This window comes from Arachis ipaensis, chromosome B7 (assembly GCF_059453495.1).
Source record: "Arachis ipaensis isolate K30076 ecotype BB chromosome B7, ASM5945349v1, whole genome shotgun sequence".
Lineage (NCBI taxonomy): Eukaryota > Viridiplantae > Streptophyta > Magnoliopsida > Fabales > Fabaceae > Arachis > Arachis ipaensis.
In genome coordinates this window covers 121,946,218-121,970,679 of record NC_142442.1, presented here as the reverse complement: position 1 = coordinate 121,970,679, position 24,462 = coordinate 121,946,218, and the positions used below count along the sequence as shown (strand labels likewise).

Here is a 24,462-nt window from a genome sequence, read left to right as displayed (position 1 = left end):
ATCAGAAAATTTGGAGATCATTAGGAACTCTGATTCCGATTTTGATTTCATGGCATATGGTTGCGAAACTTTGTCACTGAGCTTCATATAGTAGATGACATTGAAATGCCATTAAGGATATTTTGTGACAATAAGTCAGCAGTACTATACTCCAATAACAGTAAGTGCTTGACAAAATCGAAGCATACAGATATCAAGTTCTTAGTTGTTAAGGAGAAAGTTTAAGAAAAAAAAAACAGATTTCCATAGGACATATAGAAACAGAGTATATGCTAGCAGACTCATTAACCAAGGAATTGATCCCTAAAGTCTTTCAAGAGCACACTACTCGGATGGGTGTCAATATTTGTGATGCTTTGGTTTAGTGGGAGTTTATTTTATACTATATGTCCTATGACAGATATTGAGTTATTTTCTGCAGAATTAAGTTGATGGTTTATTTCATGTTATGTGAAATGTTCATTTTGCAATATTTGTATTGTGTTTGATCTTAATAAAGTTGGACCAGCTGGAAATAGACATGCATGAGATCACTTGGCATGTAATTTTCATATTACTCATCCAAATTTAATCTATGTCGTTGAGTATATTAGGATGGTGATTGGCGTGGTTTAGTCACGGCATTTAATGTGATAAAAGCTGCGGTAGTTCCATATCTAATGTATGAGACAGACCAGATTGTTAAAGTAATGAGAGAAATAGCATTCAGATGCGCGCATAAAGTTTATAAAGATGTGATTATGTCAAGAAATAATATATGTATAGCCCAAGTGGGAGATTATTAGGAAATTATTTGATTTCCTAACTTATTTGTGGGCAATATATATATTAATTATAATCACAAATTATGCTATTTCAAATTAAATGACTTATATAATGATGATCTCATTTATTGTTTTAAATGCTAATTGAATAAGTCATTATTACTTTTGATTTGGAATTAAATGAGAATAAAATCGGATATTATCTTTTGTTCCTTAGATAATTATTTGGATTTTAGATATATTATCTTTTGGGCTTTAGATACTATTTTATTTGGGTTTAAGGGTTTAATGGGTGCCATGCTCAAATATAAATAGACCTTCAGGGTTTCGGTCCCCAATATACCAAAGCCGCCTTTGTTACTCTTTCCCCATCAAAAGAGTTGCAGTTCAGCCACCTAGGAATACAGAAGGCTTTGGTTGAGGAAGATCGAAAGAACCACAAGATCCAAACTCTTCCGATCGTATGATTCATGTTTATGAATTCAGGTACGCTTCTGCATTCGAGTAGGATATATATTTTGATGATTCAATATGGATGATCTGGGATATTGAAATTAATTTATTCCAACATAAACTTGTTTCATCAACTTTGAATAATTGAAAAAAATTTTAACTCGTCATCTATTTTAGCAAATTGAGTTTAGGCAGCAAGACGAGACGCGGCAAGGTACAGCGACAGACGGCAAGGGAAGCAAGGGACGAACAGCGCACAGCAGAGCAGAGCGAGAGACGACCTCCAAGCGACGGACGCTGACGCCGCCACGGACGACAACGGAGATAGACGACAACACTAACCCACGAGAAATGTCACGGCACACTGTAGTCAGAAAACAAGTTAGGACTGGCTAGGGTTCTCTAACTTGGGGGCAAAATGCTAAGGGTTCTTTTGGCATTTTGAAAAATGGAGGTGCTCTCAATTAACTATTCTAACCCAATTATGAGAATATTTGTTTTTTAAACGGAATATTATTTTAAACGTTATTCTCACAGCAGAGACTAAATTGAAAAAAAAAAATTTAACGTCTAGAGATCCAATTGAAAAAAAAAAGTATAGGGACTTAATTAAAAATTCGGTGAAATTATAGAGATTAAGGCCCAGCCCATATTTCTAAATGCTAAATTTATTACGAAATAGGGGTGGAAATGAGTCGAGTCCATGCGAGTTTTAACTTTCTGGAATCTAACTCATGTGGTAAATAGATGATCCAAGCTTACAAAGCCCGACAAGCCCACAAGCCTATTTAAAAAGCCTATTTCGTGAATTATAACTCAAAACAATAAAATTAAAAATTCTAAGTTGATATTAAATACATTCTAAAATTTATAATTCATAATTTATAAAACATAATTTATTTATATATCAATCGTTAGTCACATATTATAATCGTACTTACAATTCATAAACTTTTTCTTTTAACAAAAAAGTTACCGTCTTAACTAATCTTGACTATTAATTCTTTTTAATTTTGTTTTACGTTTAATATAAGTAAATAATTAAAAGTTTAAACTAAAAATAATTTATTTAAAAAAAAATTGACGGCGATCCAACAACTTTCTTAGGCTTTAAAAACCTATGGCATGTCTTTTTTAATTAATAGACTTTACAAAAAATTAAAATTGGACCTATTTAATAAAATAACTTGAACTTAAAACGAGTCGAGTCATGAGCTCCTATTGAGTAACCCTATTTTCATTTCTAATTATAACTTTATGACAATTGACAGGGTAAATGTGGCAGAGATATTGTACGAATGGCCAATATATTTGTCTCATAATAGCCACATCTCATATTTAAATCCCAGCTGTAGTTGGATTGTGATAAAACCTTTAATGTGTGTGAACGAATGAGTATGTGAGTGTGTATGAGAGAGTAATTTAACGGTGAGGTAAGGTGTAGTTTTAAGATTAAAATTTCTAATCCTCAACTCTTAAATTCAATATCAAAATATCTGAATAGTAGCATAGTATATACTTTAGAAACTAGTATTTATGGTTCCTTATCTTATAAAATACCTTTTATGTTGGATAATTAAATTTTTATCAAATCTCCTTATCCTTCTTTATCTCATCTTATTCTTCATCTCATCTCATCTCATCCTTTCATTTCATATTATCCAATATATTTATCCTTCTTCATCTCTTATCCTTTAAAACAACTTATTGTTCATGCTTGGGAGGCATTTGAGAAATGACAGGATATCCACTTGCAAGTTGCACCTTATAAAACGGAATTGCTGTAGAAGATTTTAATCTAATAATATAGTGGCAATATAGTGTATATATTTTAGAAACCAGTATTTGATTTGCCTTATATTTTACTATTGAGAATGCTTATAGTTGTGTCAAGTTAGCACAATTTCATTAGCTCTTTATCTTATAAAATATTTTTTACATTAGACATTTAGATTTTTATCAAATCTCCTTTTCCTTCTCTATCACATCTTATTCTTCATCTTATCTCATCCTTTTCATTTCATATTAATATATTATACAATCTATTTAATTCTACTTCATCTTTCATCCTTTCAAACAACTTATCATTCATGCTTGAAAGGCATTTGAGAAAGGACAAAATATACACTTGCAAGTTGCACCTTAAAAGGCTGAATTGCTGTATAAGAAACTGAAAGGGTAAGATGTAGTTTATGAGATTAAAATTTCTAATCCTCAACTCTCTCTTAAATTCATTATCAAAATATCATTCTTTAGAAACATATTTTTATTTTCACTGTCTTTAGAAATATATACATATGATTATTTTTTTAAAACAAATTACTACACAGAAAGTTATCTACAGAATTACATTTCATAGTGAAACAACCAGAATTGGTACTATTGCAAAACAAGCTTTATGTTCCATTCAAACATGTGCTTGCTGCTCTGCTTTCTGCATAAACTCTCCTTGCCCGTGTTAGTTCTAAATTCTAATAGTTTCTCCTAAGGCCTCTCCTTCGAAATTTCTCACTACTTGAACCTGAACTTGAACTATCTTCCGTCATCAGTGTCTTTGTTTTTGCCTTAGTTGAGTAGTCCTTATAGCCAAGCATGCTGGTCTCACCTTCATAGCTGCTTTCACTGGAAGATGTGTCACTCATTGTGTGGAACATTGTCATGTTCTTGCCCCGTGTCCCTTGGAACGAGTAACTTTTTGTTTTTCCTGTTTGTAAAAGAAGAATAGATCTTGCATGTGAATCACTTTTATCCCTCCCCAAACTGTAGGTGGTTGATAGCTTCCTTTGAATGCCTTCCCTTTCTTTTGACATATCAACCAGTTTCTCTAAAACCTCTCTGTCTGCTGCTTCCTCTGTGGCTTTTCGCTCAAGCTCGGTAATTGTCCTGTCCAATGCTTTCTTTTTGAGCTGAAGAGAGCACTGAAAGGTGAAGAAAGAGTAAGGGAAGGAGGAGTTGTCGACTACGTTAATCTTTAACAAAGCAAATTAACAACAGAGACCAAAACCAAAACTTGTAAATTTTCTACTATCAAAAGAGAAAATAAAATTATTTAAGAGTAGGAAAGTTCCAAGGATGTATAGGTTATTTAAGGCAAAGATAGAAAGCTTACTCGCTTGGCAAGGAAACTTCCAAGGCCTTGGTCTTGAAGCTTCTTTTTCGCCCAGAATGAACAGCAGAATCTTACTAGTCCAATAAGTATTGCCAAAACAGTTGATTCAAAGAGCAGAAACAATGCTATCACCCTTTCATTTCCTGCAAGAATGATTAAGACTGTATTCAGTTTTCGCAATTTTGTAGAGTCTTGTTAATTTTGCATAGCTGAACATCACCTGTGTAGATGCTGACAAGCTTGGTTCTTGCTTGTGAACAGCTTGATGCAAGCTTCTGACCTGGAAAATGATAAAAAAATGTTTAGAGAAACCATTGCATCATTGTTTAACAAGAAAAAATGGTCAGATTAACCGAGGGGACTAAGAATCATCTTTCAGTGAAGTCAGTCAGTTTTAGGACTCTGAAAATTTCAGAATGTGTTTGAATTTCACTCAGAAAAAAACCTCCTAATGCCGAATATTAATAGATTGTAATGGAGAAATCAATTACAAAAAATTTAAGTTTGGTTAATCTATAGACACAAAATAGTTTAGGTTTCTGAAAGTGCCTTGGTACCATAGAGTTCATATTTCTTGCAACTCAACTGCATATTAGAATCACCAGTGTGTGTATCTCTCTAGCAAGATGTACCACATTAGATTCAAAATCAGAACTTGTGTCACTTCAAAGGGATCTTTTACTCTTTATGACTACCAAGCCAGGGTTGGTGATTACATTATAATACAGAAATCAAGAAAAAAAATTGGCTGACATGCTTAGCGAGTTGATAACAAGACATTTAAGGATCAAAGATCGATCATAAAAGCAACATTTCAAACAAGTTATTTATATTAGTCATAAAATAAACTGCTTATTTATGTAAGAGAAGGTGTAGAAAAGATGTTGACCTGTAGTACGGCATTGCAGTAGGTTGCCAGTCTCTGCATTATATATTGGGACCAAGCCGTCAGTACATTTACATTCAAATAATTGCACTAGCCACAAGAAGTAAAATTCCCAGTTACTCCCTTAAATGAAAACTTTTGTGAAACCCAACAAGCTCAACTTGAAAGATGTCTTCATCTGAAGATGATAGCTGAGAACATTAAATAGTTTCACATGATTGACTAAACTACTTAACATGTATTCACACCTTAGCTATCATCTTCAAGTGAAGATATCTTAATATGAGCAGCTCCGATTGTTGAATGTTAAGTTTCAGTGTATCACTCACTCAATGATCTCAAAAGATGCAACTATTAGTTAAGCTTGGGAACTCTTACTTGAGGCAGCAAGGAAAGCAAGAAGAATCTCCTCATCTACTACAAACTGACTCAGATCGCTTTTGGATAATGAAGTTGTAAGTTGACCTATTTGAATCAACCACTCAAAATTACATAGTCTATGCAAATTTATTTCCAATACCAAGGGTTATGATGAAGGAACAAAGAGGACATATACCAGGATTATTTTCAGACCAATAGATTGATCCAGTTGCAGGAACTAACTTAGTTAACAATGCAACTTTCGGTCGAATTGCTGAAACAGTGGTGAATTCACCAGCAGTGTGGCTAACTTTTCCTTCCATCTCTATCTGTGAAGTATAGACAGAAAATCCAGAGCAATCAAGAAAAGAACCAACTTGAATCACATAATTATCTGTATTTCTTCTTGAAAATTTCTTAAGATCCCCAGTTGGTGAAAATGAATAAAGGAATCCATCCAATGAACCAATAGACACCCATCTTGTCGCGACAAATGTGCTTGAATGATGTAAGTTGATAAACTGCAAATAATTGGTTGTGTGATATTTCTGATCATTTGAAAAAGTTTAAAGATACTAGGGGCGAGTGCAAGGGAAGACGGATGCTGCATTATCATGCCGAAAATGTTCTGATGGATACAAGTGAAATTAAAGGACTATTGTAAAGAGAGTAAGATCTTGGAAAGCATCAGTTCAATTAGAATGATCCTAACTTCTCTTAGTAACATTTTCATATATGTTTGCATAACATTGATCCTTTACTAATTGAGAGACACATATAAACTAACCATGATTGACAATAAAACAGTATCTTCGATCAGTAAGCCTTATAGGTTAAAAGTTAAAACTTACCATTAGAATCTACTACGGGTACGGAATCAGCTTTGCTTAATGGGCCAATACTTCTCTGCCATAAGACATTACCTGAAAAGACATCTAGAGCCAATAAAAGAGCCCTCACAGGAATTGTTACATACAAACGACCATTGTTCCCGGCGGTGATGGTGAAATTTCTGTCTAAATAACTAAAATCCTGTATCCATCTAAAGTGACGGCCGCGAATAGACAAGCAATAGAGCTGTCCTTCTGTATTTGAGATCTGCAAATATTAAAAACATACACACTTCAAAGAAGTCACATTAATCCTGGGATATCAATGTAATGAATACAATTGGGTTTGACCCAATTAATAGAAATAAGTTTGAATATTAGATATAGTTAGAGTAGTCTATGTGGGAGTATTACATATAGTTTTTTTGGCCACTGTCTATTATATCCAAGATTAAGCAGACATAAAAACTTTACTTATCAACATAGCAATGATTTCGAAAACCATCTGTTATTATGTATATCATACTTGAGCCATGATTTTCAATAAATGTTACAATAAATAATAGATGGGTAAGCCTTACATATATACTACCCTCGCATTGATCAAGCACCGGGACCGATGCAAAGGAACAATCTGTAATGTTTTTCCGGCATCCTTGATGGTAGCCAAATTTATAAAGCAGAGGTCCAATACTCCACAGTAAACGTCCATGTGACTTATATGCAAAGAGTCCTCGATTCTTGATGTTTATAAACACTGTTGAGGTTAATGTGCTTACCGAAAGCCCAATAATTTCAGTCTCTACCTGTTGACCAGGTCCTGGACCAAAGAATAATTCTGCTACAGGCTCAGACGTTCCACTGATTTCCAGTTTAACCATTAATATTCTGTTATCAGCTATCAAATATATCTGCAAGTGCCAGGAACTAATAAATACCACGACTATAAAGAAAACTAAAAATTAATAAATAACAAAAAGAGAGAGAAAAGAGCCTTTTTCTCACAAAGTTGATTTGTCACCAAATGACAATTGCATCCCATCAAAAGTCAAGTTTCCATACAAACATTTACATTTTTTTTTTTGGGGGGGGGGGGGGGGGGTGTTAAAATCATTACAGTCAAGTTTGTATGCATCTTCCTTAATAGTGTCATCTTACTCCAATTTTCTCAGTGGTCCTATCTTTTCTGGTCATTATAACTGATTGTAATAGATATTAGCTTGTATACAAGTTTGAATTGAGGATCCAAACTCCTTGTGTTCATATTCCATCAAGCAATGATAACAACAGTAGGCAACAAATTATCATCTTTTTCGGTATTCCATTAAATTATTATGGAATAATTTTCTCATTTTAGAGGATCCAAACTCCTTGTATTCATATTCCACCATAAGTCTACATGATTCAAATGTTTGAATGCCTATTTGGAATAAGCTTGCATTCCCTTTTCTATCAAACGATGCCTATTTTAGTATGTGGGATACCGGTATCAATCTACACCTTTCTGGGAATCCCACGCCTTAAAAACAAATTAGCTAATTAGGGAAGCCAAAATACTTGAAACTCAAGGAAATAGGAAATCTAATTCAGAATGGTAAACATAGTTTGTTGGACACTTTTCAATTGCTACAATAGACAATAGTTTTACACCAAAATACATGGATCCAAAACTCAGATAAATTCCATGATAATAGGTTACTGCAAGTAATTCCAACTCATCATTTATGCAGAAACATAATTTCAAGAAAATATTCATGAAGAGTGGCAAATCGAACCAGATGGTTAGACTGTGTTAATCAGAAACCATCCATCAGACCCAACTTGGTTGTTTAGCGGTTAAGCAGCTCAAAATAATAAAACACACCAAAATTTAATTATAAAAAAAGAAATGCAAATTTTGAATAAACCAAATTACTAGAAATAAACAATTGAAGTCTAAACTCTAAAGTAAATCACTTAAGGGATGATTATCATATATTCATATTCTTCATCTGGTTCATTTGCGATAAAATCTCCATAACTAGAACAGATCGACAAACCACAACAATAACAAAAACAATTCAATCATTCAAGAACAACCAATCCAATAATTTAATGATTAAACAAAACTATGAAATAAACCAATTTAGTAGTTGTAGTTCACAACACTATAACAGTATAACACAATCGGTATATAATATTCAGTAAAATTAGAAAAAAAAAAAAAAAAAACAATTTAGAGTCTTGAAAACAAGCAACAGTATATTCAGTAGAACAAGCAAAATTAAACCGAAAAGAGCACAACTGAATCGGGAAGGCCAATGGCAGCAACAATAACAACACAACAGTGAGAGGAGAGATCGAGAAACAAGCACGAAATCGGATTGGATAGTGACTCACCTTGCCAAAACCTCCATGAACAGGTGCCATAGCAACATTGCATTTATAGTCTATATGCATGGTCCATGAGATGCTACCATTGCTTTCAAATGCAAAAAGTTTCTTATTGGAACAAACATAAATTCTTCCATCATCTCCAACAAGAGGTTTCGAAAGCCAATCGTACGCAGAGGAAGGGGATAATGTAGCAAGTGCAAACACAAAGATAAGTAAATGAATCATCGGCATAGTAAAGGGCGGAAGGGAACTCAGAACACAGAAGAGAAGAAGGAAGAAGAAACCGCCATGGAAGTTAATGGAATTGCTGCTGGAGTAACGGCCATGTTTATGTTGTCACTTGTCATTATCTAAATTTAATTAGTAGACTAAATACAATAAAATATTTAATTAATGTTTTTTTTTTTATGAAATTTCCTTAATTAATGATTGGTATGTGAAAGTCTACTATTTTTTGTATTTTGAAGGTGAGATACATTTAAAGTTAATAATTAAGACATTAAATATTTTGATAAATTTAATTAAATTATCATTTAACTGTATCTGAGTTTTTATATATTTTATGATTTAACCAAAAATTGAATAATTAAAAAAAAATAGAATATTATCAAGTCTATTTTAATAATTTCTTTTAAAAAATATTATTCATTACATCTAATACTTTTAATATTTATATAAAAATATAATTTTTACTAATTATATATTTAAATTATTTTTTAATTAACAAAAAAAATGTTTTTGATTATTAAAAAAATATTAATATGAAAACGATATTTATTATAAGAGAAAATGATAAATAGGTCCTAATTTTTTTATTTGAAGACAAATTCGTCTTTCAGGATTGACAAATATAAAATCATTCCTCACCTTATAAAATGCGTGACATTTTTGTCATCCAAATGTCCGTTACGGTGCTTATGTGGTCCATTGTAAAGAGGTTTGAGGACGGATAAATCCTAGACTTCAAAATGATGTTGTTTTGCGATGAGTCTTTTTCGCTTAACTTCTTCATTTTCTCTCTCCTGTGTGGAGCATTTTTAAAACTCTCTTACCGTTAAAGTTTTGTTCATAAATGAAGAAAATGATAAATTTTCATATCTCTCTCTATTGAAGAACAACTTGAATCAATAGAATTTTTTTTTCCATATCTCAATTTTCATAAAAAAAAAATTTCAAAAAATCAAATTAAATCAAATAGAATCAAATCAAAGATTCATTGTTTTTCTTTGACCGAGAAAAAAACACTAATTAGACTCATAAAGGGTGGGTTGCTCTTGTTTCCAATAATCCAATTTGAAATTAATCTGCATCATCTTGGATTAAAAACAACATGCTGTCCAGATAAAAAAACAAGGAAAGTGACACACAAGGACATGGCATAATAGTTTTGCATTAATGCCATAGAAAGAAGCAAAGTGCAATGCAATTTGAATTTTGAAGGATGTACCTTAATTTGTGTCCTATTATATGTATAGGTGACGTGTACTCTCCCATCACTAGCTTGAATAAGTGCAGGATATGAGAATTCCATCCCAAAGTATCCTCCAATGTAACAACTCATGCCATGAATCACTATCATCCTCGGATATTATAAGCAAGCACCAGAATCCCATCTCTCAGCTTAACTCCATCAATACCTATCACCAACTTTAAATGTAAGCAAATCACATTGCCAATTCTTACTACTTAAATCAAATTAATTCTTATGTATCTGGTAATTTTGATGGTGGGTAGGTTTATTTGATTTAATTTGATTTTTGAGCCTTTTCTTTTTCTTTGAAAATTTATTTTTTTTATGGGAATTGAGATATATATAGAGAAAAGATCTCATTGATTCAATTTGTTTTTTAATGGAAAAATTTGAGATATAAATTTCTTCATTTATGAACAAAACTTCAGCAAAGGGGCTTTAAAAAAGCTCCAGATAGGGGAGAATGAAGAAGCCAATGGAGGAGGATTCATCGCAAAACGACATCGTTTTGAAGTTTGGGAACTTATCTGTCTGCAAACCTTTTTACAACGAACCACATAAATACCGTAACGGACATATGGACGACACATCAGCTCACTCCGTTACGTTTTGACCAGGTAATTACACAGAAGGATCTAAATATCACGCATTTTGTAAGGTAAGGGATGATTTTGTATTTTTCAATCCTGAGGAACGAATTTGTCTTCGAATTAAAAAGTCAGAGACCTATTTGTCCTTTTCTCTTTATTATAAAGAATGTATGCTTAGGAAGTTTTTTTTACAAGTTTATGCAAATATATAATACAAAATATTATGTGCAAAGTGACAAAAAATAAAATAAAAATGTCATTATCATTTTTTTAATTTGATATTTACATATCCTTTTTAATTTTAATCTTACCTTTGTTCTGGCGCAGCCCAACAAGGGTCGGAGGTCCATTAGGCGGATCACCGACCTGACAGGTTCCCGACTCAAAAACAAGTTAGGGCGACCCATATCTACCTTTTGGGAATGACCTGAACAACTGTCGGAAGCTTCCAGCCTCTTGGACCCAAACAAAAAGAGCCCACTCGAAGTACAAGGTATAAAAGGGGGAGGGACCTACCCCTCCCCGAGGTATGTCATCTTCTTACCTTAATTAATCACCTTTTCGTACGAACGCTTACTTTAACATTAGAGTGTCTTTACAAGTGGCCCTCATAAACTGTTTGTCATAACCGATCACCTCGATCCACAACCCAACTTGACGAGTGTTCGTCTGCTCGGATTCTTCACGAGTTGGGTTGAGGTGGTTGCGGAGTAGGTGCGAAAGGGAGTCGGGACCTGAATGCAAGTTTGGACGATGGAGTTTGGCTATGACGTCGGCAGGACCGACGGGGGGGGGGGGGGGAGCCACCTGCAAGGATACTCCGAAACTTAAGTCAGCGTCCATACATAGGCGGCTAATTAGGGTAGGAATAGTGACATACCTCTGGGCCCTCCCATTTATATTCTATACTCGGGTGGGCACTTTGTGAGCAAGCCTACTCGCTTGGAAGCTTCGGCCAGTTGTCCAGGTTCCTGGGGGAAAAGGAGGTGACGCACGGGTCTCCTCCTGGTTCGGGTCGGAGGAACTGCCGGATCGGTGGCTCGTGACCGGACCTAGGTTCTTAGTGGGCTGGGCCGGAACAGTGCCCCAACGTGCCAACCGTGAGAATAGAAACTCGTGGTTGGCGCGTTTGATTTACTCACCTTCACCTCAATCGAATCCTCCTAGGCTCGAGAATCCGTTGATGGAGTTCGTGCCCCTAACGCGTGAGTTGCCCCCCGTCCGCTGTTGGGAGCGTCGCTTTGGTTTTTGCGTCGAGCATTTATTGCCCATTATGATTGATTTGAAAGTCAGAGAAAAAGACCGTTATGCCCCTGCCTTTTCGCGCTCCCCCTGACAATTACTATTCTACGTTTCTTTCTTTTTTATTTCCAAAACTCCCTCTTTTTCATTTCTTTTCATCCTTCAACATTCTCTTCCCCACATTTCTGCCTGAATCCTTTTCCTCTACGCTCTTGGTTTTTTGTGAGATTAGCTGCGCACATGTCCATTTGTCTCTTCTCCGCTACACTTCCTGCATCTCCTGGTGAGTATTTTTCATTGTCTTTCGTATCTGCTACTCTCGCTTTCTTTGTGAATCATTGCATGTTTGCTTGGATTAACGTAGCTTGCATGTTTGCGTAGCTTCTATGAGATAATCGTTGGGGGATACCATTAGGCATTTGCATTTTGGATTTAGGCTTTAAACTAGTGCGAATATTAGAGAGTAATGGCGTAGATGGTAGTTCCATTTTCTTCTTTCATTTTCACCAAGTTTCCGACCTCTCGAGTTGACTTTAGTGGTGCCCTCACTGTAGGTATGGCTCAGCAACCGGCAGTGCCAAATATTGTCGATCGCTACATTTAGGTCATCTCAGATGTAAAAGATACGGCGTTCCGGATAACCCGAGAAGATCTACAAACGCTTCGGGATTCCGAGTCCCTGTGTAGAGGGGGTCCAGAGGAAGCAAATCACCAGGTCTTCGTCCCAGGCGCGAACGGGAGCGTGTCTGCCACAAAAACATGGCGACACCTCGGGTAGTCGACTGGCTGTGGGTGTATAAACCAATGTTCACCACGCTAGCTTTCTGATTTCCCTTCTCTCCCATCGTCATGTCTTTGTTAAATCGTTGCGATGTCGCCCCTTCACAGCTTTACCCCAATAGTTGGGCCGTCATCTGCTGTTTCGAGTTGGTGTACGAATATTTGGAGCTCTCGGCCTCTGTCAACGTGTTCATCTACCTTTTTTTACTAACAAACCCCCTCTCGAGAGAGTAAGACAAAGAAGGGGTACATGTCCTTTCGGGCCGTGCAAGGCCGTAGGATCTTCGAACTTTATGAGGACTCCTTTCATGACTTTAAAAGTACCTTTTTTAAAGTTAGGCCGGTGCAGGGTCATTACCCTTTCTTGCTGACCCTGGAAGGGGAAAGATGCATCCCGACCTATTGGAGCTTCAAGGCTGGCTCCGATTACATGATAAAAATGATCTACAAGGGGTTGGGCGAAGAGAACCGCCGAATAGCCGACATATTATTGGCGATCTTCGGCACTAGGAACCTTAACCCCCATATGGTAATGGAAGATCGGGAAACTGGTCGGGACCACGTAGGTAAGTTGTATTTCTCACATTTTCTTGGTGCTTGCTTTCTCAGCTTTCAAATTTTTGATTTCCTGATTTCTTCTCTTGTGTTTATCTTCTGTAGTTTCCATGGCTGATGGAAAGACTACCATGGTTGAGCTGATGTCTCACTTCCTTTCTGCGGACGACAGCGATGATGACTCCTCGGCGACTCACTCAGAGGGGCCTAGGCCTGAGGTCGTCGGTGAGGGTAGTGGTCGGGCCGTCAGCTGGGACCAAGGGCAGTCCCATCCCTCTGGTGATGCACAGCCCGAGCACCCTCCGGTGAATTAGGTTGTCGATGAGCCTATTCAAGAACAGGAGGGGGATCCCGAGGACTACCACGACCTGATCACTGTGACCAACCCCAAGAAGCGGAAGGGACCTGCCAGCAAGATCTTGACGGTCATGGAGAAGAACTTTGATGTCGGGCACTTCATCGACTCCCAGGTTCTCTTGGGCACGAAGGAGTTCTTCCGAGAGGTGGACCTTGCCGCCCAGGCGAGGTGGACTTACCGAGTCTCCTCCAGGACGCAGCTATTGCCAGGAAAAGTAGAGCCTGTTCTGGCCCACTGTCAAGTTTTGGAGGGGAAACTTCGGGCTTCTCAGAAGGACATTACTGATTTGAAGATCCAAGAAGAGTCCCTGAAGACCCAGCTTGCCGAGAAGGAGAAGAAAGCGAAGGAAGATGCTGCGGAGATTAACAAGTTAGTGGAGCGCGATCACTCGCTTTCTAGGGAGATGAACACCGTGTAGGGGCAGGTTGTCTCTGCTGAGGCAAAAGTTAAGGATTTAGAGGGGAAGCTAGCTGAGGCTGCGAAATTGGCTGAAGCTGCTCAGCAAGAGGTCACCTCCTTGAAGAAGAAGAACAAAGATCTGGTGAGGGATGCCCGGAAGGTCGTCAAGGCCACTCAGGAGGGGATCAAAGCTCAAGTCGCTATCCTCACTCCCGACCTTGATACTTCGCAGGTTGGGGCTTTCAAGATGGCCAGGATGGAAAGATCGTGGACATCCCAAAACCGTGAAGTCCCTCGCCTGTTCTTGGATTTTTCCTTTGTATATTGACTTTGTTGTTGCTTTGTATATGTTTTGGTTGGGCCGATACGGCGCCTCGTTTTGTACTTTGAATACTTTTAATTTCATTACTCGTTTTGTCGGCGTGATGACTGCTTGTATAAATGATTGCTTGGTGGGCCAACGTGGTGCCCTTCCGTTTTAAACCATTTTCATTCATGGAATGTTGGTTGTTTATTTGTTGTTCAATTTGACCGTTATGCTTTGGGTACTCGTTAGTTCTAAATCGTTGGCCTCCGGGGTGATCAGTCCCGGGTGCCGTTAGGTCTGTCACGATTTTTCCAAAATTATCATGCGTAGACCTTGCTAGAACCCTTCACTGTAAACTGGCATCGAGGGTAAGGGTCCCAAAAGGGGCTTCTCCAAAAGAAATTTTGTAAGTGAACCAGTACGTATGTGCTCGGACAAAGAGGTATTCAATAACAGGAATGATAGAATAAAGAAGAAAATGACAATTGAACTAAACGTAAGGGAAACAAGATATTAAAAACAGGAACAATAAAATAAAATACGAAGTATGGGAAGGGAAGACTGCGATATCGGGAGGTCACCTCTCAAGAGTAGAACCTTCTTCGATTTTCTATGTTCTACGTTCTCGGGATATCGCTCCCATCTAGCCTCTCTAACTTGTAGGCGCCCTTTTCGAGAACTTCTCTTATTCTGTACGGACCTTCCTAATTTGCCGCTAATTTACCTTCTCCCGGGGTCAGTAACCCGATATCGTTGCGTCGTAGTACAAGGTCACCTTCTTTGAAACTTCTGCCGAGCACTTTTTCATTGTACCGCAACGCTATTCTCTGTTTCAAAGGGGTTTCCAACAAATGGGCTTTTTCCGTCATCTCATCGATCAAATCCTTATCAACTGCTTTTTCACTGCCGCCGAGGGGCAGCCTGGGACTTGGTTCCCCGATCTCCACGGGAATCACCGCGTCGACCCCGTAGGTAAGCTTGAAAGGCGTTTTTCCGGTGGAGGATTGTGGCGTTGTCCTATAAGACCATAAGACCGACGTCAACTCGTCAGCCTAGGAGCCCTTTTTCTAGTCAAGCCGCTTCTTTAATCCCTTGAGGATGATCTTGTTTACTGCTTCTACCTGACCGTTGCTCTGCAGGTGTTCTACCGAGGAGAACTTTTGCCTAATCCCTAAACCGGACAAGAACTCTCGGAACTTCTTATCTGCAAATTATGTCCCATTGTTCGAGATCACGATTTCTGGGATTCTGAATCTTGAGATTACTTGTCTCCACAAGAATTTCCAACAACTTGCTGACGAGATGCTAGCCATCAGTTCTGCCTCCACCCGTTTGGTGTAATAGTCAATGGCCACTATCAGGTACTTGACTTGCCTGGGGCCTACTGGAAACAAGCCCAAAAGATCAAGCCCCATTGCGAGAAAGGCCGGGAGGCCAGTACTGAACATAACTCTTCAGCTGGGGCTTTGTAAAAATCTGCATTCTTTTGACATTTTTTACACTGTTTCACGAACTCTTGCGTCATCATGGAGGGCCAATAATACCCAGCTCTCACTAGCTACCTTGCTAACGCTTTTCCTCCAATGTGATGGCCGCAGCATCCCTCATGGACTTCGCTTAGGACGTAGTCCGTTTGGTCGAGACGTATGCATTTTAACAGAGGTTGATTGATTCTCCGTTTGTACAGCTGCCCCTATACTACCACATACTTAGCACCTTCCCTTCTTAGCGCTTTAGCTTCTTTCTCGTCTCCAGGGAGTTCACCACCTTCCAAGAAACGGTTGATTGGGTCCATCCATAAAGGAGGACTCAGCAATTGGGTCACACAAAGAGTCACCGACGGCTCTTTTACCAAACCCTGAATTAGGGGTCGGTTTCCTGTGTCGGATTTTGTGCTTGCTAGCTTTGATAGGAGGTCGGCTCTGGCGTTCCTTTCCCTGGGTACATGTTGGAACATTACTTCAAAACCCTCACACACCTTTTTCACTTTCTCCATGTACTTTTGCAATAAAGGGTTCCTGGCCTGGTAAGTTTCGTTGATTTGGGAAGTCACAATTTGAGAATCGCTGTTGACTTCAACCATTGATGCTCCGATCTCTTTAGCTAAGGTCAAGCCCCCTGTCAAAGCTTCATACTTTTCTTGGTTGTTGGAGACCGGAAACTCAAACTTGATTGACTGCCCATATATCATATCCTCCGAGCTCTCAAGGATTACTCCTGCTCCCCCAAACGTCTGGTTGGAGGCTCCGTCCACATGGAGCTTCGACCATATTTTCGAGTTTTCGAGAGAGTCCCCTGTCACTTTTACCAGAAAGTCCGTCATTGCCTAGGCCTTGATTGCGCGTCTGGGCTCATATTGTATGTCGTATTGAGATAACTCTATCGCCCAAGTCATCATGCGGCCCACTAAATCGGGTTTTTGCAAAATTTGGCGGATGGCTTGGTCGGTTCTTAAGGTGATTAAGTCCCCTTGGAAGTACTGCTTTTATCTCCGAGATGAGACTAACAAAGCGTACGCCAGTTTCTCCAACTTGATGTATCTCATCTCCGTCCCCTAGAGCACCTTGCTAATGAAATACACCGGTTGTTGGGCCTTATTCCTTAACATAAAACATTTTGGTGTCTAATATTTCCCTTTTCATGGTAGGAGTTAATATTTGCTTCTCTCATATTACTACTTTCTAGAAACAGATTATAAGAATCACCCAAAAAAATAGTAATAGTAGTTAAAATAAATAATAATAACTGCTAATCCTCTTTTTCATCGCCCAATTGCAAAGTTGTAACAATTTAGTAGTTAATTCGAAAGTTTAACAACTATACCAACCATTAGGTTCTACAAGAGATGACTTTGGAATCAGCAGCATCATTCAATACAAGTGTAGCTACACAAAATTATTCTCAAACCATTATCGTAAGATGGCACAACTAAAGTGATATTGATGGAGGAGAAATCAAGTCCATAGCTCACTCCCTATTCTTTGTCCCAATTTAGCCAGGAGGCCAGTTCATCTGTCGTCCGCCGAGGAGGTGAACATGAATGTGGTAAACTGATTGACCTGTTAAAAATTAATTCAAACAATCACTCAATGTTGAAATCCATTGTAGAGAGAAAAGGACCAAAGAAAATGTAAGAAGAGTGAAATGAAAAGCTAGTTTAATTTTGGGTGGCCTGCCTGGTATCGGAGGCTTTGCCCCATCATCCACCTGGATATGGTGGGGGAGTCTCCCAATAGAGATAACAACAAGGTCTCGAACCGAGACTTTACTTGTGCGATATCGAACCGCTAACCACTCAGGCCAACCTCACATTGGTTGATAGAAAAAGTGATTACAATTTGACTTATATAGTAGGAGGAAGATAGCTAATCACTGTATTCTCCTAACTAACTATTATAACCCTCTAACTATTCCTAATCACCATAATCTTTCAATAATCAAGAATAATAGAGATGAAATATTTAAGTTAACGTGTCGGCATGCATGGAGATAGAACACTTACATCCCTTTGGACCATCATTAATTACAACCCTGAAGCCATCATCAAGACCTTCTTGCTTTGCAATCAACTTCGCAGTGTAAAGAAGGCGGCCAAGAATTTCAAAGTGCCTCTCCTCAGCCTAGAAAAATAATGCTTCAACATAAGAATGAAGCAAATTACAGGAAAGATGTAGGTGGTGGTCGTTGTTTCTTCATTTCTCCTTGACCAACTAGCAACTTAATTGGAGATCCAGGCATAGGAATAACATTGTAAATCCAGAATGCTAAATAGGAGAAAAGATGGAAAAAAGAGAGAGAAAAGGGGGGAGGGGGGTTCAGCAAGTTCTGTTCATGTAACTGGTGATACAAATTGAATGGGTTTCACGACCATAAGTTTGATAGACATAAGTTATTATATAGGGGGGAAATGCTAACAAATAGTCAATCCATAACTCAGCATGGAGTCACATGCTCTGCTCGAATTTTCCAACAAGGACTGATAATAACTTTGTCTAGTAATAGCCAAAAACCACAGTTGACCATAATAGCTATAAGTGCATTTGTAAGAGTCCCTGGCAATGAGGAATTTCCTGCTTGACTGCTAGTACACCTGATGACAATAGGAGACTATAGAGAGGAAGGTAGGGGCATCCTTTATTGAAGAAGGGGGTAAAAGGGTAATACTCAGCCTTTTCTTCATTCACTCATACAGAAAATACACAAAGGTTACACACAAGGATGAGAGTAATGCTACACTAGTGGGATTTGAATCCTATATCAGTTCATAGATATTGATACCAGTTTATTACGGTCTTCCATCATCTAATTAAAAAGTTGAAATTCAGTGGAAGGTAGACAGGCAGAGTGCATTATCGCACTTCAAGCTCAAAGGTCTCATGTGTGAAGATCAGCCTCCACCTAATATCTTAAGCTTTTTGGAGCATTGGTAAGTAATAGAAAGAAATGGTAGAGAGTAAGAAAGGTCGGCATAAATTGAGTAAGGTTTTGAGCCCTCCGGTCAGGTGGTAGACCCAATTCCAAAAAATTGTCAAGAAAAAGTATAGAGCAAATAAGAATTCAAAATAATTCATTGAAAAATTATCAAGACACTGTAACATTTTCATGTTAATTATCTTATATGTAGTATCAACCACAGACCAAAACCGAAGGCAGCCTTCCCACAATCAGTCTGAAAATTTAATTTCAAAGTAGCCAACACACTTTAAAGAAGCACCATACAAATATTGCTCGACAGACAAGCTGACCAACATATCTTTACCCAGCAACATTAAATCCTTGTGGATTTTATCTTTCTCTTCTTATACTAGAAAGGACTAGTCTAAGTTAGATGAATACTTATACCAATGAGGTCGAGGAAAAAAGTAATTCCACTGAGCATATTCATTTGTGCGATCTGTTCCTGAATGAAAGTTGGTATAGTGCGACTGTGATGTGTTTATGGACAAAGAGAGAATAAATACCTTGGATAGACCAGTTAACCCATCTTTTACTTTAGGAATGATTAGAATGTGAGTAGGAGCTTGGGGATTTATGTCCCTAAAAGCAAAGACCTGTCAAAAGGGGGAAAAGCATCCCAATGATTAATTGCTATGGGTTGTTAGATCAAATAAGAAGCCATGACCAATCAAGCCAAGTAGATTTCCTTTACACTAAATAACTAATTCTCAAGAATAAATTTGTAAAGCATAATATTTCCAAACTTTAAGTATAAATTAACAGTGGAATGCTCCTTATATAAAAGAAAATGGCCACGGGGTAACCCACTCGAGAATAAAAGTGGAGCACATAACTCTGAGGAAGATCATGATAAAGAATTTGAAATATCTATTTAGGGATACTCATACACATGAAACAAAATCAGTAACCATTATTTCCACATTTGAGCACGACTACAGTATTTCCAGAGAGTTTAACCTAGCATCAAAAAATTATTGTTACATTGAAATCCATTGAACCGTGTTACTATTCACATTATTAATGTATTACAAGCTAGATGGTAAAGAACCTTCAATTAGAATACTTCTGAGACTTCTTCCAATGAAACTGAATAATGAAAGATAAACACCACAACAGGACTACATATATATGTGTGCACAAAACAAATCAGGGAGTACCTTATCATCCTCATAAACCACATTTGAAGGGATCTCCTTGTTGATTATCTTGTCAAATCTGATAATCATAGAATACAACCATAAGAACATGAAAGATAGGTACTTAGACAAATGCCAGAATTCTGGAGGAAAAACCTCTAATTAATTGTTCAAATAAATTTGGGAATGAAGCTGGACAAAATCCAGCTTAGACATTAAAATGAACACTGAGAAAAATGCAAAAGCTAGAACATATACAAGCAAACACCAACTTGAAACAAAGAAATGGATTCCATCGAACATACAACTTCATAGCATAAGAAGAAAATTAGAAACCGAAAACCTTACATCAAATATTACAGGAGCTGAACATTGCATTTATTTTTCCCTAACAGACAATCAGAACATGAAATTCAAGTGAAGGAGAAACATCAGAAAAGAGAAAGGGAGAAAGTTTTACATGGTGGGAGCATCAGCGTCGGAGGGTGCGGTAGCAAGAGCAGCTTGTTTCTCCGAAGCCATGGAAGTGGAATCGGAAGACGAAGACGAAGACGAAGGGAGGTGTGAAGCAAACACAACAAGTCTTTGAGTAATGTTTCTTCTGCTCACACTGCTCATGCCATTTTTCAAGCCCTTCATGTATTGGGTCAATACCCTATTGGACCTTGTAATTCGTGCAGCAATTTAATATTTTTCTTTGTTTCTTAAAGCTCAAAATATGACTATAAAAAGAACTTTGTTCCGAAATTAGAAAAACCACATATTTTCATTCACTCGTATGGATCATATTCATATCGATAAAGTTGTCGTTGTTGAGGCCTTGAGAGCGAAGGTCTGAGACATTATAGGATTTTTTGTATTTTCGTGTTCTTCAACTAACAAAAATTTAATATTCAATTTGATTTTTGAATTTTGAGGTTAAATTTAAAGAAATTCTGTTCATACCCTGACCCAATAAATAGGGCCCAGGATCCAAGCAAAGGCGCCCAACCCAGAAGGTTGGCCCTCCATCCAGCATCAGCCTTCGTCCCAGAAGTCGGTACTAAACACGACTTGCTCCAAAGAAGTCGGACACAAGGGTTAGCTGGCAGATAACTCTCATTCGAATGAGTAACTGCCCCTAGAAGCTCTCTAACCACTTCATAGAGCCATATCTTAACCTCCCTAAGATATGGGGACGGTTATCCACCTAAAAAGGTGGCACTACTTCAGCGGTGGTTATTGGATCACCACTATAAATACACTGACACCCTTCAGGTATCTCTAAGTTCCAAGACTCTCTAACCTGCTCACACTCTTGCTAACTTAGGCATCGGAGTGTCTTTGCAGGTACCACCCCCGATTCTCTCACACGTACAAGTCGGACGGAGGAACACCGAGTAACAGATCCACTCGAAAGCCACCTCCTTCATACGTTTGGGCCAACCAACGCCATCCGGCCCATCAATCTCCGGTTACCCACCGTAACATTGGCGCCGTTGCCGGGGACCCGAGAGATCAACCAGTGATGGCGGAAAGATCCCCTGAAGAGGGTCATGTGGAGACAGATTCCGAACAAGAGAATTTGAACACTGGAAACAATGAGGCAGATCAGACCCTCCACCAGGAAGCCAATGATCAACATAGGGAAGGCACCTCCGGAATCAAAAATCCGAAGGTGAACTCCTCGGAGGGGCGCGAATCAGAAAAAGAAGAACCCTCCCACGCTAGTGAGCTTATGGGATTAATCCATAGCCGCCTCGAGCAGCTAGAACAGGAGCGGGAACGACAAAGGGAAGCTGAAAAGAACCTAAAAGAGGAGATGGAGCGACGAAAAGAGTTAGAAAGAAAACTCTTAAAGTTAGAATCCTCCCTCAAAGGACGGAATTCCCACGACGATAGAGAACATTCTCCCTTAGGAGAGAAAGATCCGTTTAGCGAGGACATAATGAGGGCAAAAGTTCCGAGGAACTTTAGAAGCCCCGATATGGACCTCTACGATGGAACTACCGATCCCAAGCATCATCTGAGCAACTTTAAAAGTCGGATGTATCTGACCGACGCTTCTGACGCTACGCGATGTAAAGCTTTCCCGACAACCTTGTCAAAAGCAGCGATGAAGTGGTTCGACAGCCTCCCTCCGAGGTCAATTACCAGTTTTGAAGACCTCTCAAGAAAATTCTTGATGAGGTTCTCCATCCAGAAGGATAAAGTAAAGCATGCACCAAGTCTCCTGGGAATAAAACAGGAGGTCGGGGAGTCCTTACGGGCCTATATGGAAAGATTCAACAAAGCATGTTTGGAGATTCAAGACCTGCCCACCGAAGCAGTCATCATGGGGCTAGTCAATGGTCTTAGAGAAGGTCCCTTCTCACAGTCCATATCAAAAAGACACCCCGCCTCTTTAAATGATGTACAGGAAAGAGCTGAAAAGTACATCAATATGGAAGAAAACGCTAAGCTAAGAGACCCGAGTTTGCGACTCGGGCACCCTCCCTCGACAAAAGAGAGGGAGAGGGAAGCGAAGAAGAAGGAAGAGCTCGGCCTCGACAGGCCAAGGAAATATCACTCTTATACTCCATTGAAAGTTCCCGTAGTGGACGTATACAGAGAAATTTGTAATACTGAAAGGCTGCCTCCCCCCAGACCCATTAAAAATAAAAAAGGGGGGAGCCGCGGTGATTACTGTGAGTACCATAAGATATATGGGCACTCTACAAACGACTGTTACGACCTTAAAAATGTGATAGAAAAGCTGGCTAGAGAAGGTCGGCTTGACAGATATCTCATAGAAAGGTCGGACAGTCATGGAAAAAGAAAGCGAGATGATATGGACAAAAGAGACCCACCACCACAAACTCCGGAGAGACATATCCATATGATCTCAGGAGGGTTTGCGGGAGGGGGACTCACGAAATCCTCTCGTAAGAGACACCTCAAGAGAGTTTACCAGGTTGAAGAGGGGTCCTCTGACCTCCCAACCATTTCATTCACAAAGGAAGATGGGCGAGGAATAATCCCTGGGCACGACGACCCAGTGGTAATCACCATGATCCTGGCAAATGCCCATCTACACAGAACACTAGTAGACCAAGGAAGCTCGGCGGACATCCTCTTTAAGCCCGCTTTCGACAAACTAGGTTTAGACGAGAAAGAGTTAAGAGCCTACCCCGACACCTTGTACGGATTAGGTGACACGCCAATAAAGCCGCTAGGATTTTTGCCCCTCCACACCACCTTTGGAAAAGGGGAAAAATCAAAGACTCTGAGTATAGACTTCATAGTCATCGACGTGGGATCGGCCTATAATGCTTTAATCGGCAGAGCTACCCTTAATCGACTCGGAGCAGTGGTATCGACACCCCACCTCTGCATGAAGTTCCCGACCTCATCGGGGATAGCAACGGTGAGGGGAGATCAGAAGCTGGCAAGGAAGTGCTACAATGAAAGCCTAAACCTGAGAGGAAAAGGCAAAGAAGTTCACACAATAGAACTCGGGGGAGCAAGGGTTAAAGAAGAACTGCGACCACAGCCCGGGGGAAAAACCGAGGAGATTCAGGTCGGCGAAGAGGAAGGAAAAAACACTCATATAGGAGCCCACCTAGGGGAAACCCTAAGACAAGGGTTGATTAAACTCCTAAGAGATAACTCAGATCTCTTCGCCTGGAAAGCCTCCGACATGCCTGGGATAGATCCCGAACTCATGTCTCACAAGCTCTCGATCTACTCAGGGTCCCGACCTGTGCAACAAAGAAGACGCAAGCTCGGCCCCGAGTGAGCCCTAATAGTAGAAGAGCAAGTGCATGCGCTCCTAGAAGCCGGTTTCATCAGAGAAGTCAAATATCCAACATGGCTAGCCAATATAGTGCTAGTCAAAAAACAAAATGGCAAATGGAGAATGTGCGTCGATTACACCGACTTAAATAAGGCATGTCCCAAAGACCCTTATCCGCTACCAAGTATTGACGCCCTAGTAGACTCTAGCTCGGGGTATCAATACCTGTCATTCATGGACGCCTACTCAGGATATAACCAGATCCCGATGTATGAGCCAGACCAGGAAAAAACATCATTCATCACGCCCAGAGCCAACTATTGCTACGTGGTCATGCCATTTGGGTTGAAAAATGCAGGGGCCACATATCAGAGGCTGATGAATAAGGTGTTTGCCCCCCACTTAGGGAGCTTAATGGAAGCATATGTCGACGACATGTTGGTAAAAACCAAGGAGGAAGTCGACCTCCTATCCGACCTCTCACGAGTCTTTGACACCATAAGGTTGCACGGGATGAGACTAAATCCTGCAAAGTGCACCTTCGCAGTGGAGGCAGGAAAATTTCTAGGATTCATGCTAACACAAAGAGGGATCGAAGCCAATCCCGACAAGTGTAGAGCTATCCTAGAGATGA

At 39.1% G+C, this 24,462-nt stretch overlaps 2 protein-coding genes across 2 annotated transcripts; both read right to left on the bottom strand.

Annotated features, from left to right (window-relative positions):
• Positions 1-3,421: 3,421 nt before the first annotated feature.
• On the bottom strand, positions 3,422-9,105 carry LOC107610068 (protein GAMETE EXPRESSED 3-like). The gene is made up of 9 exons (XM_088492618.1): positions 8,782-9,105; positions 6,984-7,313; positions 6,420-6,670; positions 5,769-6,052; positions 5,591-5,677; positions 5,216-5,302; positions 4,547-4,606; positions 4,327-4,469; positions 3,422-4,135 (listed from the first exon to the last, which is right to left on the bottom strand). The coding sequence occupies exons 1-9, from the start codon at positions 9,007-9,009 to the stop codon at positions 3,689-3,691; spliced, it is 1,917 nt and encodes a 638-aa protein (XP_088348744.1). The 5' UTR covers positions 9,010-9,105; the 3' UTR covers positions 3,422-3,688.
• Positions 9,106-17,195: 8,090 nt separating this feature from the next.
• On the bottom strand, positions 17,196-20,969 carry LOC107610067 (14 kDa zinc-binding protein). The gene is made up of 5 exons (XM_016312139.3): positions 20,535-20,969; positions 20,096-20,153; positions 19,442-19,531; positions 17,983-18,100; positions 17,196-17,539 (listed from the first exon to the last, which is right to left on the bottom strand). The coding sequence occupies exons 1-5, from the start codon at positions 20,711-20,713 to the stop codon at positions 17,472-17,474; spliced, it is 513 nt and encodes a 170-aa protein (XP_016167625.2). The 5' UTR covers positions 20,714-20,969; the 3' UTR covers positions 17,196-17,471.
• Between the last annotated feature and the right edge of the window lie 3,493 nt (positions 20,970-24,462).